The sequence below is a fragment of the Trichoderma harzianum genome (genome assembly GCF_003025095.1).
Source record: "Trichoderma harzianum CBS 226.95 unplaced genomic scaffold M431scaffold_13, whole genome shotgun sequence".
Taxonomy (NCBI): Eukaryota; Fungi; Ascomycota; class Sordariomycetes; order Hypocreales; family Hypocreaceae; genus Trichoderma; species Trichoderma harzianum.
In genome coordinates, this window is record NW_020209261.1 from 886812 (window position 1) to 908106 (window position 21295).

General features: G+C 50.0%; 3 protein-coding genes across 3 annotated transcripts; 2 read left to right on the plus strand and 1 right to left on the minus strand.

Annotated features, from left to right (window-relative positions):
- Positions 1-804: 804 nt before the first annotated feature.
- Positions 805-15500, plus strand: M431DRAFT_94892 (hypothetical protein; the record flags this gene model as incomplete). The annotated part of the gene is made up of 3 exons (XM_024924627.1): positions 805-1757; positions 1807-15211; positions 15276-15500. 3 exons carry the CDS (start codon positions 805-807, stop codon positions 15498-15500), a joined length of 14583 nt encoding a protein of 4860 aa, XP_024770633.1.
- A 335-nt stretch (positions 15501-15835) lies between these two features.
- M431DRAFT_499082 (GMC oxidoreductase) lies at positions 15836-17467 on the minus strand (the record flags this gene model as incomplete). The annotated part of the gene is made up of 1 exon (XM_024917758.1): positions 15836-17467. One exon carries the CDS (start codon positions 17465-17467, stop codon positions 15836-15838), a length of 1632 nt encoding a protein of 543 aa, XP_024770634.1.
- A 1697-nt stretch (positions 17468-19164) lies between these two features.
- M431DRAFT_511839 (hypothetical protein) lies at positions 19165-21290 on the plus strand. The gene has a single exon (XM_024919744.1). It carries the CDS (start codon positions 19660-19662, stop codon positions 21184-21186), a length of 1527 nt encoding a protein of 508 aa, XP_024770635.1. The 5' UTR covers positions 19165-19659; the 3' UTR covers positions 21187-21290.
- The last annotated feature ends 5 nt before the right edge of the window (positions 21291-21295 follow it).

Below are 21295 nucleotides of genomic sequence, written 5' to 3' on the forward strand. Positions count from 1 at the left end.
TGTCGGATGCCTGTCTTTTGTGACGCTGTCTTTTCGCTTCCTCACTCTCACCGTTCTTCACCGTCTCTTCCTCTTCCTTGCTTGTACCTGGTCCGAAAATCATCCTCCCATTTACACCCGTGACGCCATCGTTACCCTCTGAGAGCGAAACCTAACCTTTCGAGCTAAGCGAAGCATAACGCGCGTGCGTGTGGCAGCCGAACTCCGGGCCCTGCTTTGCAATAAGGCTAAAGCTGCATGGTAAAGAACCATTCGGACGAACTATATCAACCGACATTTCCCATCTGTGCATCAGCATGACAGCGAGCGGCTACGACAGTGTCGCAAACTGACGATTCGATTGGTGGCGGCCGCATCTCCTTACGCCTTGCTGATTAATTGCGCTGCTCTGAGAGGCTCGATTCAGCCCCAGCTCATGCACGATCTAGACGCATTACCGTCGACGGCAGGAATCACGAGCCCCGGAAGCTTCATCGGCGAATCATCGACATGCCAATTCGTCGATAACTTGTCTCACACTCTCTTTCTACACATCGCGTGGCTCAGTCTTGGCTAAATGGCGCGCGGGCAGTGCAATTTGAGTGACCAACGAACGTGAGGGTATTTCGCATATGGGCCGACGTGATGCAAACATTTTCTCGTAGGTAGATTGCGTCTTGATGTCTTTGATTTCATGGCCGTGATTGTGGAACTCAGCACTTGGTTGGCAAAAAAGGCTATTCTGGCCAGGGTTTTCTGACAGTCTTGAGAGACATTTTGAAAAACATACGCGCACACGGCCACACACACACAAGACGGTGCACGATGGAGGCGCCCGCTGACTTATCTGTGCTTAACCCACACCCGACACTATCACCCGGCCCGGATCTCCTCCATCATCTTATCAGACAGCCGGACGATTCAATAGCCTTGGACTACCTCGGCAGGAATAAGCGCGTGTCATTCTCCTATCGCCAGCTCCATGATGCTGCAGATGCCCTGGCGGCCAGGATATGTCGTGCATTTGGTGAATCCAGAGATCAGTTTGTGGTTCCAGTTCTGGTTCACCAGTCGCCACACTTATACATAGCCTTGTTAGCTATTCTTAAGGCAGGAGGCGCATTCTGCCCGCTCAATGTAGATGCGCCCCCAGACCGAATCAACTTTATATTGAACGATGTTTCTGCGACCGTGGTCGTGGCATCCGCGGAGCTGGCCTCCCGTATACCTCCGCAAAGCGCGGTAAAGGTGCTTATAGTTGAAGACGAAGAGGAGCCATGCCTAGATAGAGACTCTGTCGACTGTCGTGCCCCCAGCACAAGGGACTTGGCGTATGTCATGTATACATCTGGATCAACCGGAGTTCCAAAGGGCGTTGGCATCTCGCACGCTGCAGTAACACAGGCATTGCTAGCCCATGATCAGCATGTGCCGACGTTTTCTCGCTTCCTCCAGTTTGCCGCTCCGACATTTGACGTCTCGGTGTTTGAAATCTTCTTTCCGCTGTTTCGGGGGAGCACGTTGGTTAGTGTCGATCGAAAGGAGATGTTGAACGACTTGCCGGCGGTCATTTCGGAGATGGAGGTGGATGCTTGCGAGCTTACACCGACGGTTGCGGCAAGCCTTTTGCGGAAAAGAGAAAATGTCCCGACGCTACGGTTGCTGTTGACGATTGGCGAGATGCTCAATGAGCCTGTAATACGAGAATTTGGCGGGAGCCAAGATAGGAAGAGTCTACTATGGGCCATGTATGGGCCGACAGAAGCCACAATTCACTGGTAAGTGTATGAAGTTCACATTGGGTTCGTTGTCTGACAAGCCTCATAGTACTGTACAAGACGAATTCACCTCTACGTCTTCAATAAGAAATATTGGCGTACCGCTACCCACCGTGTCGTGCTTTATAGTTGAGCCTGCAGAATCGGCAGAAACGAGTAGAGACGTCAAGATTCTCCCCAAAGGAGAAATTGGAGAGCTTGCAGTTGGAGGATACCAGCTTGCCGATGGATATCTCAACCGACAGGAGCAGACGGCTTCTTCTTTTATACCTTCACCTTATGGCTTGATTTACCGGACTGGAGACAAAGCGCGTGTCACCGGCGATGGCACCATAGAGATTTTTGGGCGCTTATCCGAGGGCCAGGTAAAACTCCGCGGTCAGCGGCTGGAACTGGGAGAAGTCCAGTCTGCTGTATTAAAAACCCCTGGATGTCACTTGGCCGTTGGGGCTGTGATTGATTCCATCCTGGTTGTATTCTGCGTTGCGGATACTGGTGTCACGGAAGACTTGATCATGGACCATTGTCGGAGCTGGCTTCCACAGTTCATGATGCCGGGAGAGTTAGTGCTAATGGACGAATTCCCTCGGCTGCCGAGTGGTAAAGTCGATACCAAGAGGCTCAAAGCGGAATTTATTGAGCAAAAGGGTGGAAAGGGCCAGGGTATTCCCGCCATTGGCCTGTCTGACATTGAAAAGACTATCCTGCGAGTCATATCGGATACCCTGGGAGCTGAAGCGAATTATGATATGACTCTAGCTTCCGCAGGAATCGATTCTCTCGTTGCCATCAAGTTGGCATCGGCACTTCGTTCGTCAGGGTTCAGTGTGAGTGTTGCGGAGCTGTTGAGCATGCACACAATTGCACAAGTATGCTCTACAGTACGACCTCTTTCATCTCTCGTCCAGAATGAGGCCCCATTGGTTGACATCCATCTCGTGGATAAATGGGCTCTAATTGAAGAGAGCAATACTACTCTGCAAAATGCGGAGCTCGTTGAAGATGTGCTAGTGTGCAGTCCACTTCAAGTGGCCATGTTGTCAGAGACGGCGCAACATCCGGAAGCTTACTGGAACGAGATAGAACTCGAGGCCACTCCTGGTATTACTGCGACGGCAATACATGATGCTTTTCATCTGCTTGCGCAGCAGAGGGATATTCTACGAGCAGGCTTTGTTAGTTGGGATGGCAGCTTTGTATCACCAATATTCGCATCACTACGATTTGATCAGATAGAGGTTGTGCAAGAATTTTGTCGGCCGGAGCTATCTGGAGACGAAGCACTACTTCATCCGCTTCGAGTACAGATTCAGCAGGCTAGAGCCGACGCAGGTCCACGAATTCTGATTAATATCCATCATGCCATTTACGATGGCTGGTCCATGGATATCATACTCTCGGATTTGACTGATATAATCCGCGAAAGGCCATTGCCTCATCGACCACAGTTTTCAAAACTGCTTACATATACCAGCAATATTCCAAGAGATGAATTGGACAATGCAAAGTCATTTTGGGCTGAATATCTCGTTGATTGGAATAAGCCAAGTCGTCCGAAGTTGAGTGCCAGGCCAGTTGAATTCGATGAGACGCTGTCTCTCAAGGCACAGCTTGACATCTCCTCAGAGGTAGCCAAAGATGTTACTATAAACTCGAGATATGGCGCCCAAGTCTACTTTCAAGCGGCTTTGGCCCTCATATGGGGCAGTATCGTGGGTACGTCGGATGTCTTGCTGGGGTCGGTAACGTCTGGCCGAACCATTCCGGTAAAAGACATTGAGGAAATTGTTGGGCTAAGTATCGCGTCACTCCCTCTCCGAGTGGATATCGACAGCTCTGCTACGGTTTCTGATGTCTTACGGAGCATCAATGAGAGCAATCGAAAAATCATGGAGCATTGCTCATTGCCGTTGTCAGAAATCAGGAAGCTCTCAAGACTGCAGGCGGCTGAAAGTCTCTACGACGTACTATTCGTTTACCAAGAATCGCTGTATACAAAGAGTCGCAAAGACGCAGCTATCAGAGAGATTCGACACTTGGATCGCCTGGAAACAAAACTGCTGTTGGAAGTGGAGCCGAATGATGCTGGGTTTTCGATACAGGCTACGTATCATACTGATTGGTTTCCGTCAGCCATGGTAGAAATACTGGTTGAGCAAGTCAAGGCGGTTTTCCAATACATCATCCAGCATCCTGATGAGCCAATTCGGACGGTGAGAGACGCCATTACCATAGACGCATCTGTCGCGAACACTAGCCCTGAGAAACTACAAGATGAAGTTGATCTTGCTACTTTATTCGAGGCCGTGGCTGCAAAAACTCCCGAGGCGGATGCCATCTGTTTTAGCAAATCACTCTCAGAAGTTCCTATGGTTGCGGATACCATGTCATATGAATCCCTAAATCAACTCTCTAATCAGATTGCTCGCTTCCTGCTTGATCAAAGAGCTGAGCCAGGACAACTTATCGCCATTGTTATGCAAAAGTCGCCCCTTCTCTACGCTTCGATTCTTGGAATTGCCAAGGCAAGATGTGCATACCTGCCTCTTCTCCCGTCTACACCGATTGAGAGAGTGAAAGACATTTTTGGATCCGGAAACATTAGGCATTGCGTGGTAGACAGTGGCTTCGTACATACACTTCGGGATATAGCTGACATTCAATTCTTGGACGTTGAATCAGCTCCGTTGGATGACTTTGCAAACAGCAACTTGGACATGGCAGTGGATACGTCGAGGCTGGCTTATGTGATTTACACCTCCGGGACTACAGGAGTGCCAAAAGGTGTAGCTGTGAGTCAGAAAAACATTGTCAGCAATGTTACATATCTCGCGTCTGTATACCCCAGCATGCAGAGAAAGGCCGGTCGGCTATTACAAGCTTGTTCACAGGCATTTGACGTATCCGTCTTTGAGATTTTCTATACTTGGCACTCTGGCATGTGTCTTTGTGCTGCTGTCAATGATGACTTGTTCGAGGATTTGGAGCATTCAATCCGCCAGTTTCAGATTACACACCTCAGTTTGACGCCCACAGTGGCGTCTCTAATTGACCCCAAGAATGTTCCCGACGTTGAGTTTCTAGTTACGGCAGGCGAGCCCATGCCTCTGTCTGTTCTCGATACTTGGGGAGACTTGCTGTGGCAGGGATACGGGCCCTCGGAGACGACGAATATTTGCACCGTCAAGCGGATGAAGCCGGGCGAGTATATCGAGCATCTCGGCTGGTGTTTTCCTAATACATCAATCTTTGTGCTTTATCCAGATGGCCTGTCCACTGTTCCGATCGGTTGGATAGGCGAGTTTTGCTTTGGGGGAGAGCAGGTCGCTGATGGCTATCTGAATATGCCAGAGCTGACGGCGGAAAAGTTTATACATCACCCAGAGTATGGTCTCATTTACCGCTCTGGTGATATGGGAAGGATGCTTCCGGATAAATCGCTTCTTATACTTGGCCGTATCGATGATCAACTTAAGCTCAAAGGCCAAAGAATTGAAGCTGGGGAAGTCAACAGCGTGATAACTTCTAACCCTTCAATCCACGCCGCGGTGACTACGTTGGTTAGACGAGAAAATGGTGCGGCGGACCAACTTGCTTCGTTCTATACGTTCTCCCAAGGACCCAACGAAGTGTTCAAGACGTTGGATCCCGATACTGAATCTCATCGCTCTTTATATGCCACTTTGTTGTCGAAGTTACCGTCATATATGGTGCCTTCATATCTGATACCGGTTTCTCAAATACCCCTTACATCCAGCGGCAAGGTTGATCGGCGAAAACTGCAGTCTTGTTTCGAGACTTTTTCTCAAGAGTATCTCGAAACTGTTTCTAGCACTGTAACGACACAGGATAATGCTGAGTGGAGCGAATCGGAAACAAAGATTGCAGAGGTCATTTCACAGTCCTTGGGCGTGCCCCGATCTGACATTGGTCGGTGGACGCCGTTTGCAACGATCGGCTTGGACTCGATATCGGCAATTGGTGTCTCTCGCAGCCTCAATGCTCAGCTAGAGCGTCGAGTTCCTATTTCGGCAATCTTGCAGCACTCGTCTGTCGCACAGCTTGCGCGATTTGTGCAAGATGGCTCGGGAAAAAATGACCCTGCAAAGGATGTAAAGGACGTAGTCTTCTTTTCCGACTCCTTCACTGAGCAAGTCCACAAATCTTTTGCGCAGGGGGCGTATTCGGTTGGTCAGATACTACCGTGCTCTCCCTTACAAGAAGCGATGCTGTCCCAAGGGAGCTATTATAACCGAATTCTTCTGCGCCTTCATCGTCCTGTTGATGAGATGAAGGGCTACTGGGATGAGATGACGCGCCGGCATAGTATTCTCAGAACATGCTTTGTCACTACTGATGATGTTAAATTTCCTATTGCCCAAGTCATCTTGGACAACTGGAGCATTCAGTGGAAGGAGCTTACTGTTGTTACCTCTCTCGATGAAGCTGTCCATCAACATTTGGCCGGCGTATCTGACCCCTTGGATACACAAGTGCCGCCTCTCTCTTTTGCCATTATCCAGCAGAAAGACTTGATACTTTTATCTTTTATATGCCATCATGCCCTCTATGATGGAGTAGCGATGGAAAATCTCTGGAAAGAAGTAGAAGCACTGGCGCATGACGAACAATTACTTCCTCCTGTCTCTTATGCCCCTTTCCTACAAGCAGCGCTATGTCTGCCTGATGATGTTGAGACCTTTTGGAGCAATCACTTCCGAGGCTATGATCCCTTAACTCTATTTATTAAGCCTTCAGGAAGCCAGATTGTGCAACGTACGCAGCGGGAGACTCTGGAGATGTCATATGGCGAGGTCAAAACCCGGCTGAGATCTCTTGGAGTATCATTACTCTCGGTATGTCAAGCAGCTTGGGCAGACACTCTTGCAGTCTGTTCAACTTCCACCGACGTCTGTTTCGGACTCGTCATGAATGGCCGCACATTGGACATTGAAGGTCTCGACAGATTGGTTGCTCCCTGCTTCAACACGATTGCAATTAGAAAAGATGTTTCCACTTCTTCTCGCAATATTGATCTAGCCAAGTCGTTTCAGCGGCTCAACTCTGATGTTCAAAGGTATCAGTTCTCGCCTCTACGATTGATTCAGAAACTCGGTGCGAAAGAGGGCCGCAGGCTCTTTGATACGTTGCTGCTGCTTCAGAGCCCCTTGCAAGACATGGATGCTGGGGTATGGACACTTGAAGAGGATAATGGAGATATGGATATCCCCGTTGTTTGTGAAGTTGTTCCACATTCCAGTTCAGACTCTATCACTATTAACTTGCATTATGATGAGGGTGCTCTTAGTGAGGATGTCGGATCAACACTTGCCGAGGTGTTCAAGGATTTTTTCCAAACTATTCTGGATCATCCTTCTGCTGCTCTACCCGATAGAAACTATCTACAGCCTGCTCATCTATCTGTATTGAGGACTGTCACTGCAAAGAGGAATACTCTTGTGGCATTAGAGGAACTTGAGCAGAACGACGCGGAATGGACAGAGCTACAGAAACAGATTCGTCAAGTTCTTTCAAGCCTCTCTGGCATACCAATACAAAAGATTCACCCTGAAACAAGCATTTTCAGGCTGGGTTTGGACAGTATAAACGCAGTTCAAGTGGCTGCCATGCTTCGACGAGAGGGATTCATGGTGTCTGCATCCGATGTCATTGAAGGCCAGACTTGTGTCAAATTGGCAGAGAGGATATCTGCAAGCTCCAAAGACGGCGAGGACGCATCTGGATATAACTTTGACAAATTCTCCCAAGAGATTGCGGCTCAGGTTCAAGACAAGGTGCCTGATACTGCGACCATAGAGGCAATCCTTCCGAGTACACCCCTTCAGTGCGCAATGCTGGTGTCATTCATCCAGTCTCGAGGGCAAAATTATCTCAACCTTTTGTCATATGCAGTGGACAATACTGTTTCAGAGGACAATTTGATTCGTGCCTGGAAAGCCCTTCAAATTCACCACCCTATGCTTCGGACAGGATTTACTGCAGTCCAGCATCGGCATAGCTCATTTGCAATGTTGAGATACTCTGATACATCAGCATCCATTGAGACAGTCAATCACATATTCCGTCTGGAATCACAGGATAAACTGCAAGAATGGAATGAAAAAGAAGCAGCGGCAATCTTAAGCAATCTCCATCTTCCGCCTTGGAGGATCTCGCTGGCGAAGACTGATGGCGGCCTCATGATGAATGTCCTGGTACACCATGCTCTATACGATGCGCATTCTCTTGATAAGATGATGGGTGACTTATCAAGGCTTGTGGCTGGGCAAAATATCAATCAACGATCTATTGAGCCTGCATTGAATGTTATCCTATCCAGAAGCCTCAATGAAGAAGATGCTACGCAAGAGTTCTGGAAGGAAAAGGCCGAAATGGCAGTGATAAACACTTTTCCTGTCATGACACCTTTGCGAGAAGATGAGAGAGCAATGATCTCTCATGATATCAAAGCTTCTATGACGCTTTCATCCTTGCAAATGGCAACCACGAAACAAGGGGTCTCCATCCAGGCAGTCATCCAGGCTGCGTGGACACGAATCCTTTCCTCATACTTGGGCGAAGACTCTGTCGTATTTGGTGTCATTCTCTCTGGCCGTGGCATGGAAGAGACACGAGATGCGCCGTTTCCTTGTATGAACACCATTCCTGTTGTTGCTGTGAATCAGCCATCGAATACTGAGTTGACTCGCTACATGGTGGAATACAATGCCAACGCACATAGGCATCAGCACACGCCTCTAACTCGGATTCAAAAATGGCTGGGCCACCCTGCGACACCCGTGTTTGATACACTCTTAGTCTACCAGAAGCTGGAGACTGAGTCTGGCGTCACGAAGCGTTGGAAGCTTGTAAACGATGATGCCACTGTTGATTATCCAGTGTCATTGGAGGTTAAGCCGCATAATGACGAGATCCAGATTTGCATCACATTTTTCAGTGACATTTTACCAAGAGAACAAGCAGAGTTGCTCGTCAGACAATTTGATGCAATGATGACACACATTGCTACCGAACCCAACGGCGACGAGGATGGCATCTATCGATTGAAGCCGGATCTCTTTGCGATAACACCTCCCATTGCACCAGAGCTGCGTGCTCCTGTGCAGTTTTTGCATCAGTTTGTTGAAGAAAGGGCCCTATCACACCCGGATGATGTCGCTCTGGAGTTTGTTGACAGATTTGATGGCTCCCGTCCGGTGAAGCAGGTGTGGTCTTATGCTGAATTCGACGCGATGGGCAATAAGATGGCCAACTTGCTAATGCAGGTTGCTCCCATAGGGAGCATCATTGCTATTCATTTTGACAAGTGCCCAGAGGCGTACATTTCTATTCTCGGAATTCTCAAGGCTGGATGTGCCTTTGTTGCGCTTGACCCTAGTGCTCCTAGCGACAGAAAGGAGTTTATTCTCAAAGACTCAATGGCACCTTGCTTGTTGACAGCTTCCGATGGCAACATAGATTTTGATACAGACGTCAACGTTGTACGTATTGATCTTGAAGATATTGAACCGATTTCTGATCAGCCACGCGACCTGCGTGGTGCTTTCACCCCTGATACGACATGCTATTGTCTGTATACATCGGGCACGACGGGAACTCCAAAAGGATGCGAAATCACACACGACAACTGTGTGCAGGCAATGATGGCTTTCCAAGAGCTCTTCAAAGGGCACTGGAGCGATGATTCTAGATGGCTTCAGTTTGCCGCCCTTCATTTCGATGTCTCTGTCTTGGAGCAATACTGGAGTTGGTCGGTCGGCATTACGGTCGTTGCTGCTCCAAGAGATCTCATTCTGGATGACTTGATTGCATCCATCAACAACCTTCAGATTACACACATTGATCTAACGCCAAGTTTGGCTCGCCTTACTCATCCAGATGAGGTGCCGGGCTTGTGTAGAGGCGTGTTTATCACGGGTGGTGAACAGCTCAAACAAGAAATCTTGGATGCATGGGGACCGAAAGCAGTTATTTACAATGCGTATGGTCCAACGGAGGCGACGATTGGCGTGACAATGTACCAGAGAGTACCCATCAATGGAAGACCCAGCAACATTGGCAAACAGTTTCTCAACGTGGGATCCTACGTTTTCCGTAAGGGAACCGAGATTCCTGTCTTGCGAGGTGCTGTTGGAGAACTCTGCGTTTCTGGAAGATTGGTCGGTAAAGGATATTTAAATCGCAAGGAACTTACCGAAGAGAGATTCCCGACGCTTTCAGAGTTTGGGGAAAGAATTTATAGGACTGGCGATCTTGTCCGTATTCTCCATGATGGATGCTTTGACTTTCTTGGTCGTGCAGATGACCAAGTCAAGCTCCGTGGACAACGTTTGGAGATTGGCGAGATTAACCACGTCATTCGCACTGGTGTCCCCGAGATTAAAGATGTCGCGACAATTGTAATCAAGCATGCATCTAGTGGGAAAGATGTTCTCGTCTCGTTCCTGGTCGGAGAGCAGCAGTCCAAAGTCATATTGGCTCCGTTGGTGGATGAGGCGAATCTGGGCGCAAAGGCCAAAGAAGCATGCCGAGCAAAGCTTCCGGGTTACATGATTCCCACGTATTTCTTGGCCCTTCCATATATCCCGCTGTCTCCCAACAACAAGGTCGAGGCAAAAGAGTTGAAGAAGCTATTCAACGGCTTGTCTCATGAGCAATTGATGGATCTGACGGCACCAAAGACTGCTCCTCGATCTGTCAACGGCGAAACGGGCCATAAAGTGATACAGGTACTGTCCGATTTTACGGGTATCGCCTCGGAGACGATTGATGGAGAGACAAACATCTTTGACCTTGGAGTAGACTCCATTAGCGCTTTATCACTATCTACGCTCTTCAAGGAACGGGGGTTTGTAGCATGCTCGCCAGCTATTCTGCTACGAAATCCCATTGTCGCAGACCTTGTTGCAGCGCTCTCTGAAAAGCTCTCGCCATCTCATAAGGACAGCCGCGTGAAGGAATCACAGCAATTGATACAAGCATACCACCATCGATACCGCGCACTTGCTTGCAGCGTCTTACATCTTCAGGGAGAAGATATCGAGTACATTGCGCCATGTTCAGCACTCCAACAGGGAATTATTTCCAAGTCCGTCACAGATGAGATACGAGGTACATACTTTAACTCATTTGTGCTGAGTTTGAGTGGTGATGCTTCGGAAGAGCGATTAAAGGTAGCTTGGACAGAGCTCATAGATTCCGAGTCTATTTTACGAACGGCATTTGTCAACACTACGGATGGCTATGTTCAAGTCGCGTTGAAGAATCAGGATTTACGCTGGATTGAACAAACTGTGCAGAACGATGAAGACACCAATACGTTTTTGGGCAGCCAGTGGCAGAAATGGGTTCAGCAAAACAGTGAACATGTTATTGCACCGCTTGAAGCAATTTTAATAAAGGGACCCAGCTTCAAGAAACTAGTTGTTCATATTTTCCATGCGATATACGACGGGAATAGTTTTGACTTGATGCTGAAACGGCTAAAGTCTATCTATGCTGGGAGATTTACGGTGCCATCTCCATCATTTATAGAAGCGCTGTCTCATGGCCCATTATGGAGACACGATGACTGCCGCAAATATTGGGAAGGCCATCTCCAGGGCTGGACGAGTTCTTCGATCCTTCAGCTTTCATCTCCACATGATCGTGCTGCCTCAGAAGTTCGGACCATCGATGGGAGTCCTTTGGAGGATGTTCGAAAGAGACAAAAAGTCACTTTGCAGCCAGTCATCATGGCACTGTGGACATCTGTTCTTCAGAAATATTACCCTGATGGGTTAACAGTGGGCCTGATTGTCTCTGGCAGATCAATAGATCTTCCCGGAGTTGAAAATACAATAGGTCCGCTCTTTAACACTATGCCCTTCTTCAACAAGACGCTGAGTGGCCAAAGCTGGGCGTTGCTCATCCAGAAATGCAGCGAGTTTAGCACAAGCATATTGCCGTTTCAACACGTTCCGCTGAAGAGTATCCAGAAGTGGTGTGCTAGCGGTCGGCAATTGTTCGATAACCTCTTTGTGTTTGAGGTGGAACGGAAGACAAGGGATCGATTCCCGAATCTTTGGCAAATAGAGGATGGGCCTTTGAATCCAGATTATCCGTTAGCGTTTGAAGCCAAAAGGTTGTTGAATGGCAATGTTCAACTTACGCTTGTTGCACAACGATACGTGGCGGATGAGTCAAAGCTTCAAGAAATGCTAGATGAACTTGAAGAGAATATTCGACTCATGGTTGCTGATGTTCCGTTCCCAAAGTCTGCTGAAGAGAACGGAATACCGCTTTCAGTCGAGCAAAATGGGTTCAAGTCAGTAGATGACGAAGATGACCAAACATTCGAGTGGACTGACCAGGCTCTTGGCATCAGAGATGCAATCGCCTCGCTTTCCGGCCTGGATGATGCTGAAATTTTAGCTGCAAAGACAATTCTCGAACTTGGTCTGGATAGTATTGATGCGATTCAGCTTTCTGCCAGGCTCAAGCAAAGAGGCATCCTGTTACCCGCTTCTCAAATCCTGCGCCAACAGACAATTGCAAAGATGGTGGCATCTATTGAGATGCAGCACTCTGGAGAACTATCCAACGGCCATACAGACGCTGCTTTCGACAAACTTGAGCAGAAGCTCTGGTCATATGCCAAAAAGGTCGGGTTGAACACAAGTGATGTAGAAGATGTGCTACCGCCAACGCCTCTTCAAGAATCTATGGCTGCCGGGATGATACACTCTGACTTTGAGTGGTATTTCAATCACGATGTTCTTGAGGTTTCAGCAGAGGTCGACGTTGAGAAACTCCGAGAAGCATTCCTTGTGGTCATCGACCGATCGCCGATTCTTCGAACGGGATTCCTTGAAGTGGATGACTTGCAGCTCGATATGGCATACTGCCAGGTTGTGCGTAACCACTGGAGCCAGAAGATCAAAAGTGTCCAAGTGCAAGATTTGAGTGAGATGGGTGCTCTCATCGAGGATGCAAAACAGATCGCGAGGGCAAGCCACGGAGTTGATGCTCTGTTCCAGCTCAAATTCGTGATGTGCAAAGCAAAGACGTTTGTTCTTGTTTCGATTGCGCATGCTTTGTACGATGGATGGTCGCTGAGTCTACTTTATCGAGATTTAGAGACGGCGTACCATGGTGAATTGCAGGCGAGAACATCTGCGAAGCCGTTTCTTCAAAGAATATTTGCCTCGGCCACTGATGATGCCCGTCGATTTTGGGCTGGTTATCTCGACGGCGTTAAGCCCTCGATTCTTCCAGAACTGCCAGAAGATGGCGTGAACAAAGCTCTGTATCGCAGTGAATATCCTGCAAGCAAACGCATGACTGAAATCTCCTCCTTTTGCAAGAAACAGGGCATCAGTTTGCAGGTGCTGTGCCAAGCTTGCTGGGCTCTTGTGCTCGCTCACCAGATCAAGGCCCTGGATGTGACGTTTGGTGTTGTCATGTCGGGTCGCGATTTCGAAGGAGCTGAAGATTTGATGTTTGCCACTATCAATACAGTAGCGCTCAGATGCATTCTGCATGGAACTTCGGTGTCCTTTTTACGATACCTTGAGGCGAGCATGGCGGATATCCGGGATCATCAATCGTATCCGCTGAGAAAGATTCAAAATGCGGTGCATTTGTCTAGCGGCGAACTGTTCAACACGCTGTTTATGCTTCAAAAATTCCCACACAGCTCATCTGCGAATCCGTTGTTGAAGTCCGTCGATGGTGCTTCAGCAGTTGACTATCCTGTGAGCGTCGAGGCGGAAGCTGTTGGCGATGATCTCGTATGGCGCGTCGCTTGCCAGTCGCAATTTATTGCCGAAGATGGGGCTGAACAGTTGTTGGAAGATTTGGACCGAGTTTTGGGGTATCTGACACACTCGAAAGAGCTGGAGATACTCTCATTCGAGGAAAATCGTGTTTCGATAGCTGGATTGTCGTTCATTTCGCTGGCTGGAGATGCACCTCTGACTAATGGTGAAGGGCAAAGCGCAGCTATTGAAGAAACAGACGAACTTGACGAGACTGCTCTGAAGATTCGGAAAATCCTCAGCTACGTGTCGGATATTCCAGAAGAGTCCATCAGGCCGCAGAGTAATCTCTATCACCTTGGCCTAGACTCTATCAGTGCCATCAAACTGTCTTCTCTCTTGCGCAAGGAAGGTCTCTATCTTAACCCAAGAGATTTCATCAGAGCGACGAGCATCAGCCAAATGGCGCAACTTGCGACGCCTCTGCAGACAAGCGGCAACACTGTTCACCCGAAAGAAACGACGTGGACCCCTGAAGACATTGGCGTGGAAGAGCTTCTTGCTGGCGCGCATATTTCCAAGGACAATGTCGAGATGATTCTGCCAGCGTTGCCTATGCAAGTTTACATGATCAGTGCGTGGCAGAATGCGGAGGGTAATGTCTTTTATCCTGAATTTCGGTATCTGGTCGAGGGAACTGTCAGTGTTGAAGACGTGCAGTTGGCTTGGCAGTCACTGGTTGCTCAGACCCCGATTCTGCGCACTGTTTTTATTACCACAGATTCTCCCCAGCAACCACTTTTGCAGGCCATTCTCAAGACCAGTCACCAGTCCGATGATTCTGTCGTCAGGCCAATGGTGAGCCTTGGTGCCGTGAGAAGAGAAGATGGCAAAATAGCAATCAAGCTAAAGATTCACCACGCACTCTACGATGGCGTCAGTATTCCGGTAATCATGAACCGTTTGTCAGAGCTTCTCAATGGAAAATCTCTCGGGATTGAGCAAGGTATTGATGAATGGTCAAGATACACCATCCAACCATCCCTTGAAGATTCCCGACAGTCTCGCAGAGCTTTTTGGACGTTATACCTGCAAGGCTGCTCCTCAGATGACGACTCTTCTGCCTCTGTCATGGCCGGCAAGCACCGGGTGTCGCATTTACGACGGTCCGCAGTGTCGAATATCGCGTACCTTCAAACAGCGGCCAAAGATAAAGGCATCAGCCTACAAGCACTCTTCTTTGCAGCATATGCCAAAATTCTTGCAGCAGCAAGTACCGGAGTGACAAGTGATGACGGAAAGAAGATTGTCGTGTTTGGGATTTATCTTGCCAATCGAACAGACGAAGCTCTCCCTCTGACATTCCCGACGCTCAATCTTGTTCCTTTGAGAGTTCGACTGGCACCCACCGACAGCATTCTCGAAATTGCCGACATGATACAGAATGACATTCACCTTATCGCTGCTGAAGGCCGTGCCGATGTCGGTCTTTGGGAGGTTGCAGCTTGGACAGGAGTCAAGATTACTTCGTTTGTCAATTTCCTCAGTCTTCCCGATGCCATCCCCGAAGCTCCCAACGGCAACGCAGCAAATATCGAACTGATTCAAGTCCGAGACGAAGAGTTTGCTCAAGAGGCGGAAGAAGTAGTGTTTCACCCTTGTCTGCGGAAGAATCCCGTGAGAGACGCGTTCCCGGTAAGAACCCCCGCGACTGCTCACTTCGAATGATAGACTGCTAACTCATATTTCGCTACTGTAGGCTGCAATAGACATCGAAGCATCGATTCATGGGAAAAGTCTCGATATTGGAATATTTGGGTCTCGTCAACGACTATCCGACCAAGGCGCGATTCATCTGATTGACGAGATTGTTTCATATTTGGAGGAATTGAAAGGCGAAGAAAGTGCAGAGAATGGCGAAGACGGCTCAGAAATGGAAGCATGGGCATCGACCTGGGCGACTGGCAGCAGCAACAAGAAATGATTTGATATGCCTGTATATAAGGATTATGGGAGGCATATACGGATAGAGAGCAACATTTTTGTCATCATCAGCCAACAGTGATAATGTTAACTTGACGGCTCTAGAACAAAGTACATTTAATACAATTGAGACAATATTTTCTTATTTCTTTTCTTCTACCAAGGGATATCGTTATCGTAAAGACGTCAGAGAAACAAATACAGGTGGCGACGAGTCTATCGCGCAGTAGGTCAAATACCACAAGCGCTGCTCGTCCCTTTTTAATCTACCATCTAGTAAATAAATCTATGTGCCAACTCCGGTTGTACTCCGTCCAATGAAATGTGTAGATTCATCTACAGTCTCGACGTCTTGGGCTTCCAGCCCTCTTCCATGGCAATCAGCTCGGCCGCCCGCTCACCAATGGCCAGCACCGTAAGCATGGGGTTGATGGAGGGCATCTCTGGGAACACGCCGGCGTCGGCAATGCGCAGCTTCTTGATCCCTCGGACATTGAGCTCGTGGTCCACGACAGCTGTCTCGTCCTTGGTCACATCGCCCATCTTGGTGGTACCGGCAGGGTGGTAGACAGTGTGGGCGGCACGGCGAGCGTATTCGCTAATCTGTTCGTCGGTCTGCACCTTGGGGCCGGGGGCGACCTCTTCCTTTAGCCACTCTTTGAAAGGGCTTTGCTCGGCAACTTTACGAGCAGCCTTGATTCCAGCGACAAAGGTGGCGGCATCGTAGCCTTCGGGGTCGGTAAAGTACCGGAAATCCAGAGCCGGCTTGACTGCCGGGTCGGCGGAGGTCAGATAGATGCGGCCGCGAGATCGAGGTCGGGGAATGTTGGGAGTCATGCAGAATGCATAGCCGTCGCGAATCTTTGGATAGCCCAGACGCTCAGTGTTGAGTGTGAAGGGAATCTGGTAGCAGTGCATCATGATATCGGCGGCATCTCCGTCCTTGCCAGCAGCGTTGGTGGGTTCTCGGCGGATAAAGACACCGGCATCCGAGTCCATGGTGGTCTGGTTGGCAGGAACTGGCGTCTTGAGCTCCCACATGATGATGGTCTCTGGGTGATCAAGCAGGTTCTCGCCAACGCCGGGAATATCCTTCACGACGGGAAGTCCCAGACCCTCGAGTTGCGAGCGAGGCCCAAGACCAGAGTGAAGCATCAGGCGAGGCGTATCAACAGCACCAGCGCAAAGGATTATCTCCTTGCGGGGCTTCAATACCGTCTTCTCCCCAGATGCCAAGTGCAGGACGATACCACTGGCAACATCATTCTCCACCAAGACCTTGGAGACGTGAGCCTCGGTCAGGATAGTCAGGTTTGGTCGCCGCTCCTCACCACGCAGGATGGGGTGGATATAAGCGACAGAAGCGCTGCTTCGGCGACCGTTGTCTGGGTTGTACGAGACGTTGAAGAAGCCCGCACCCTGTGTGAGCTGGCCCTTTTCACGAATCTCGGTGTTGAAGTCGTCGATGACGGGAATGTCGAGAGCATCGGCACAGGCCTGGACCCAGTCCTTGCACAGCTGGTTGCGGTGACGAGCGTGGACAGGCTGGAATGTGTTGCGAAGGTTGTCAATGTGACGAGTGACATTCTCAAAGGTCCAGCCTTTGCAGCCCTGAGCAACCCAGCGGTCCATGTCGTGACGGAAAGGACGGAAGGAAATGAGCGTATTGTGTGACGAGCATCCTCCAAGAACCTTGGCACGAGAATGGCGGATATGGCTGTTACCCATGGGCTGCTCTGTCGTGCCGTAGTCGTAGTCTAGCTCGCCGCCCAGCAGGCTCAGCCATTCTCTCAGATTGAGGACGTGGTTGAGGTTAAAGTCGGAGGGGCCAGCCTCGATGAGAAGAACGCGGCGCTCGGGCAGATAGCTGGAGAGTCTGGAGGCGATCACGCAGCCTGCAGTGCCTCCACCAACGATGATGTAGTCAAAGGCAGAGCTGCCATTGCTAGGAAGGGAGCGGGTAGTCATGGTGTCGTAAAGGTTGGAAAAGATGGATGAAGAGGATGTCTTGTGGGAAGAGTGAGTCTTTATAGTCTACTCTGGCTGCGGCTTTCTCTTTAAAGTATAAAACGCACGCATGAAGCCAAATCCAGATCTGGGTTCACAGAGTCAACTGGGCTTGAAACAAGACTTTTGTTGTTGTCTATTTGACAGGGCAAGGCTGCAGTGGAAAGAATGTCTGTATCCAGCAGAATCAGTAGCCTCGAGATCAGGCGGACAGTGTGACAGGAAGACGGCGATATTTATGAGCACAATGGAACAGGAACAGGCGAGTCAGCCTCAAACTCGTACACCTCCAGCCAAAGCCACCTCCACGGTACGAGCAGATACAAAGTCGCCATTGACGCTAACGGGCACGGCTGGCAACGGACTCGTCACAGAGAGGCATTGGCTTGATTTCGCATGTTTGCGGTGGAGTCTGCAATCAGGATGAGAGTGAGCGAGTGGGCTGAGGCGGACGGACACGGAGTCGCTGCCTCATCCAACGCAGCCAACAGAAGCACGCGAGAAAAAAAAAGAAGAATCTTACTCCCGCCTCGCCCAATCGAATCGATCTTCAGGGCTCCTGTCAAAAAGAGCCGCTGGTTCGGCGCCATGGTTTCTGGCTTGGCTGTGGCATGGCGTCTTTCCGCACAGTGTGTCTGTCGTGCTGGAATGACGTCAAGGGATGCTGCTAGCATGAATGTATTCCCACCACTGGGCCGAGGATTCCTGGTTCACAGAGTGCCAAGAGTGACATTTGCGCGGGCTCTGGATGGGCAAAGCAAGAGATGGGACTTGTCGGAAATCCGTTGCGGGGGGAAGAGGCTGGTGGTTGTGCTGTTTAGAAGCCTTTTCGAGCGTTGGCTGGTGAAGATCATGACTATTTTGAGGCGTTTGAGGCCAGGCTTAGCTGATTGATGCAGGAGGGCGGAGTGGAGCGTCGAACGAGAGACGGGGCTAAGTTGATCCGGGCAGTAAAGCGGGAGTTGATTGGCTGGGACCGGGATATCTGTAGCGATTGGAGTGGGAAAGCGGGGCTAATCGTACTGGGGTGTCCCACTTGACGTGAGTACGTATCCATGTACCTTGACATCTGAACTTTGTTCTACATCGAAAAGCCATTTGCTTGCATCGAAGTTTTTTTGGCTTCTGATCGGAACAATTATTATTACGGTGGCTGCATAATTTTTCTTACAAGCGCAGCCCGGGCGATGCTAGCAGAATATGGCCTATTCTTTAGTAATAGTGTGGCTTCAGGCGCTCTGTTGATTTCTTCAGCTGAACTGACGGTATTGGGATTGAAGCCGTACCCCGTATCTTGGTGATTAATACGAGCCCCCGGATTCGAGCCCCCTAGATCATCACCACGATAATGTTCCTGTTCAATATCCAGGTTATACTGATACACCATTGATTCATTGTAATATTATATTATACATAGATATATGCACACTATATCATGATTCTATTCACCATCCCGTACGTGTCAAAAGGCACCTCGGCCTCTCCTGACCGATCGTGCATATCCACTCGCATCTTTGCCAAGCCGAGCCGGCACAATCAACTCGGAGCCCCCACCGCCGGACGGGGATGTTTAGCATCTCTCACTTTTCAGGATCCATCAGTGACGTATGGCGGATTCTCCTGTCTCTTTTTTTCTTCTCCTGCTATTTCGTCCCCCTCTACTCCGTACTCTGTATCTTACGACTAGTTGCCGGATGCAGGTAAATGCTCTCATGGCCGACAGTAGCGTGTCTTAGCAGTCGCTTCGCCCTAGACAGAGACGCTGAAGCCCCGTATCCTCCCCACAACGGCCTGTAATGCAAACGGCGTCCCTGACAGGTGAGACAGCGGCGAATACAGTGTTGATTCCGTCTCGTCTCGAATCCATTCAATTGGTAATGGCACCAACAATGGCCGACTTGACTTGTCATGTCCTGAGCTAGTACTCGTAGAAGAACAATCGCCGTTGTGGCGGTGGAGTGGTCGGTACATGTACAGTACAGTACTTGAGAAATCTCCTGCTACCAACGGAGTTCCCCGTTCCTGTGCTGGTACCGTTTGAAGCCAAGATCGACGTCACTGTCCAGCTCCAACTTCAACGTCAACAACACCACGAAACTTGAAGCTTCAAGGCGTCAATCAATCACAGCCTGTGACATATTATCAAGTTCAACATGACCTTTTCAAAAGAGATTCACACCTTTCACTCTGGAAAACCCCAGCCGCAATCCTCAGGGTCGCACACCTTCCAGTCTCTCGATCCCAGCACCGCCAAACCACTGGCGACAATCTACACCACAACACCCTCGCAGCTCAATGACGCTGTTTCTTCTGCTCACAAGGCTTTCCCAACATGGTCGCAGACACCCGCTCCCAAACGCGCTGCCATCCTCCTCCGCGCTGCCGCCATCCTGAGGGAGCGAAACGATGCGCTCGCCCGCACGGAGATGCTGGACACGGGCAAGGCTTGGTCCGAGACTTCGACCGTTGATGTGGTGACTGGGGCCGATGTCCTCGAGTACTACGCACACTTTATTGCCAATAGCCAGCCCGGACAGCACACTACCCTGCGGCCAGATGCCTACGTCCTCACCAGCCACGAGCCTCTAGGAGTTTGCGCGGGCATTGGCGCCTGGAACTACCCCATTCAGATTGCTCTGTGGAAGTCTGCTGCCTGTCTCGCGGCCGGAAATTGCATGGTCTACAAGCCAAGTGAAGTGACGCCTCTTCACGGAAACACATTGGCCGAAATCTACGTCGAAGCCGGTCTGCCACCTGGAGTGTTCAACGTCGTCTACGGTGACGGCGCCAGCGTGGGAGCTCCCCTCGTCGCCCACGAAGGCATCGCCAAAGTCAGTTTCACAGGCCAGGTCAGCACAGGCAGCAAGGTAGCCAGCGAGGCTGCCAAGGGCATGAAGGGCATCACCATGGAGCTTGGTGGTAAGAGCCCGCTCGTCGTCCTCCCCGATGCCGACGTCGACGAAGCAGCCGACATTGCCATGGCAGCCAACTTCTTTTCCACCGGCCAAGTCTGCACAAATGGCACCCGCGTCTTTGTCCCCGATACACTGTTGCCACGCGTGGAAGAGGCTCTCGTCAAACGTTGTCGCGAGGGCATTCGCATGGGTTTGCCCCAGGACGAAACGACGAACTACGGCCCCGTCGTCAGCGCTGCTCAGCGGGACAAGGTCAACATGTACATCCGCCACGGCAAAGAAACCGACAAGGCCAAGGTCTTATACGACGGTGCCGTCGACGCGCAGAAGAACAAGCCGACACCCGACGGATACTGGGTCCCGCCAGTCATCTTTACCAACTGTACCGACGATATGCGCATCGTTCGCGAAGAAATATTTGGCCCCGTCATGGCTGTCCTACCATACAAGACACAAGGCAAATCCCAAGAGGAGTGGCTCCCCGAGCTCATTCGCCGCGCAAACGACACCAAGATGGGTCTTGCAGCTGGCGTCGTTGCTACAGACCTGAGTTTGGCGCAAAATGTTATTCGAGAATTGCAAGCTGGCATTACCTGGATCAATACTTGGGGAGAGTCTCCGGCCGAGATGCCTGTAGGTGGATGGAAAATGAGTGGCGTTGGCGTAGAAAATGGATTCGAAGGCATCATGGCGTATATGCGGGTCAAGAGCACCTTGGTTCAACTGGGCAAGGGGGCAACAAAGGGTCTGTTTGCCAAGCTGTAATCTGATCTTGGGAATCACTTTAGAGACGGCGTCATCACGGGCCAAGGATGTAAAAAATGGGAGCACATAGCAATACATTAGACAAGCGATTCTGTTACAACCCGCTTTT

Coding starts and splice junctions, on each gene's coding strand:
- M431DRAFT_511839 (XM_024919744.1), top strand. CDS start 19,660: ATGACCTTTTCAAAAGAGATTCACACCTTTCACTCTGGAAAACCCCAG.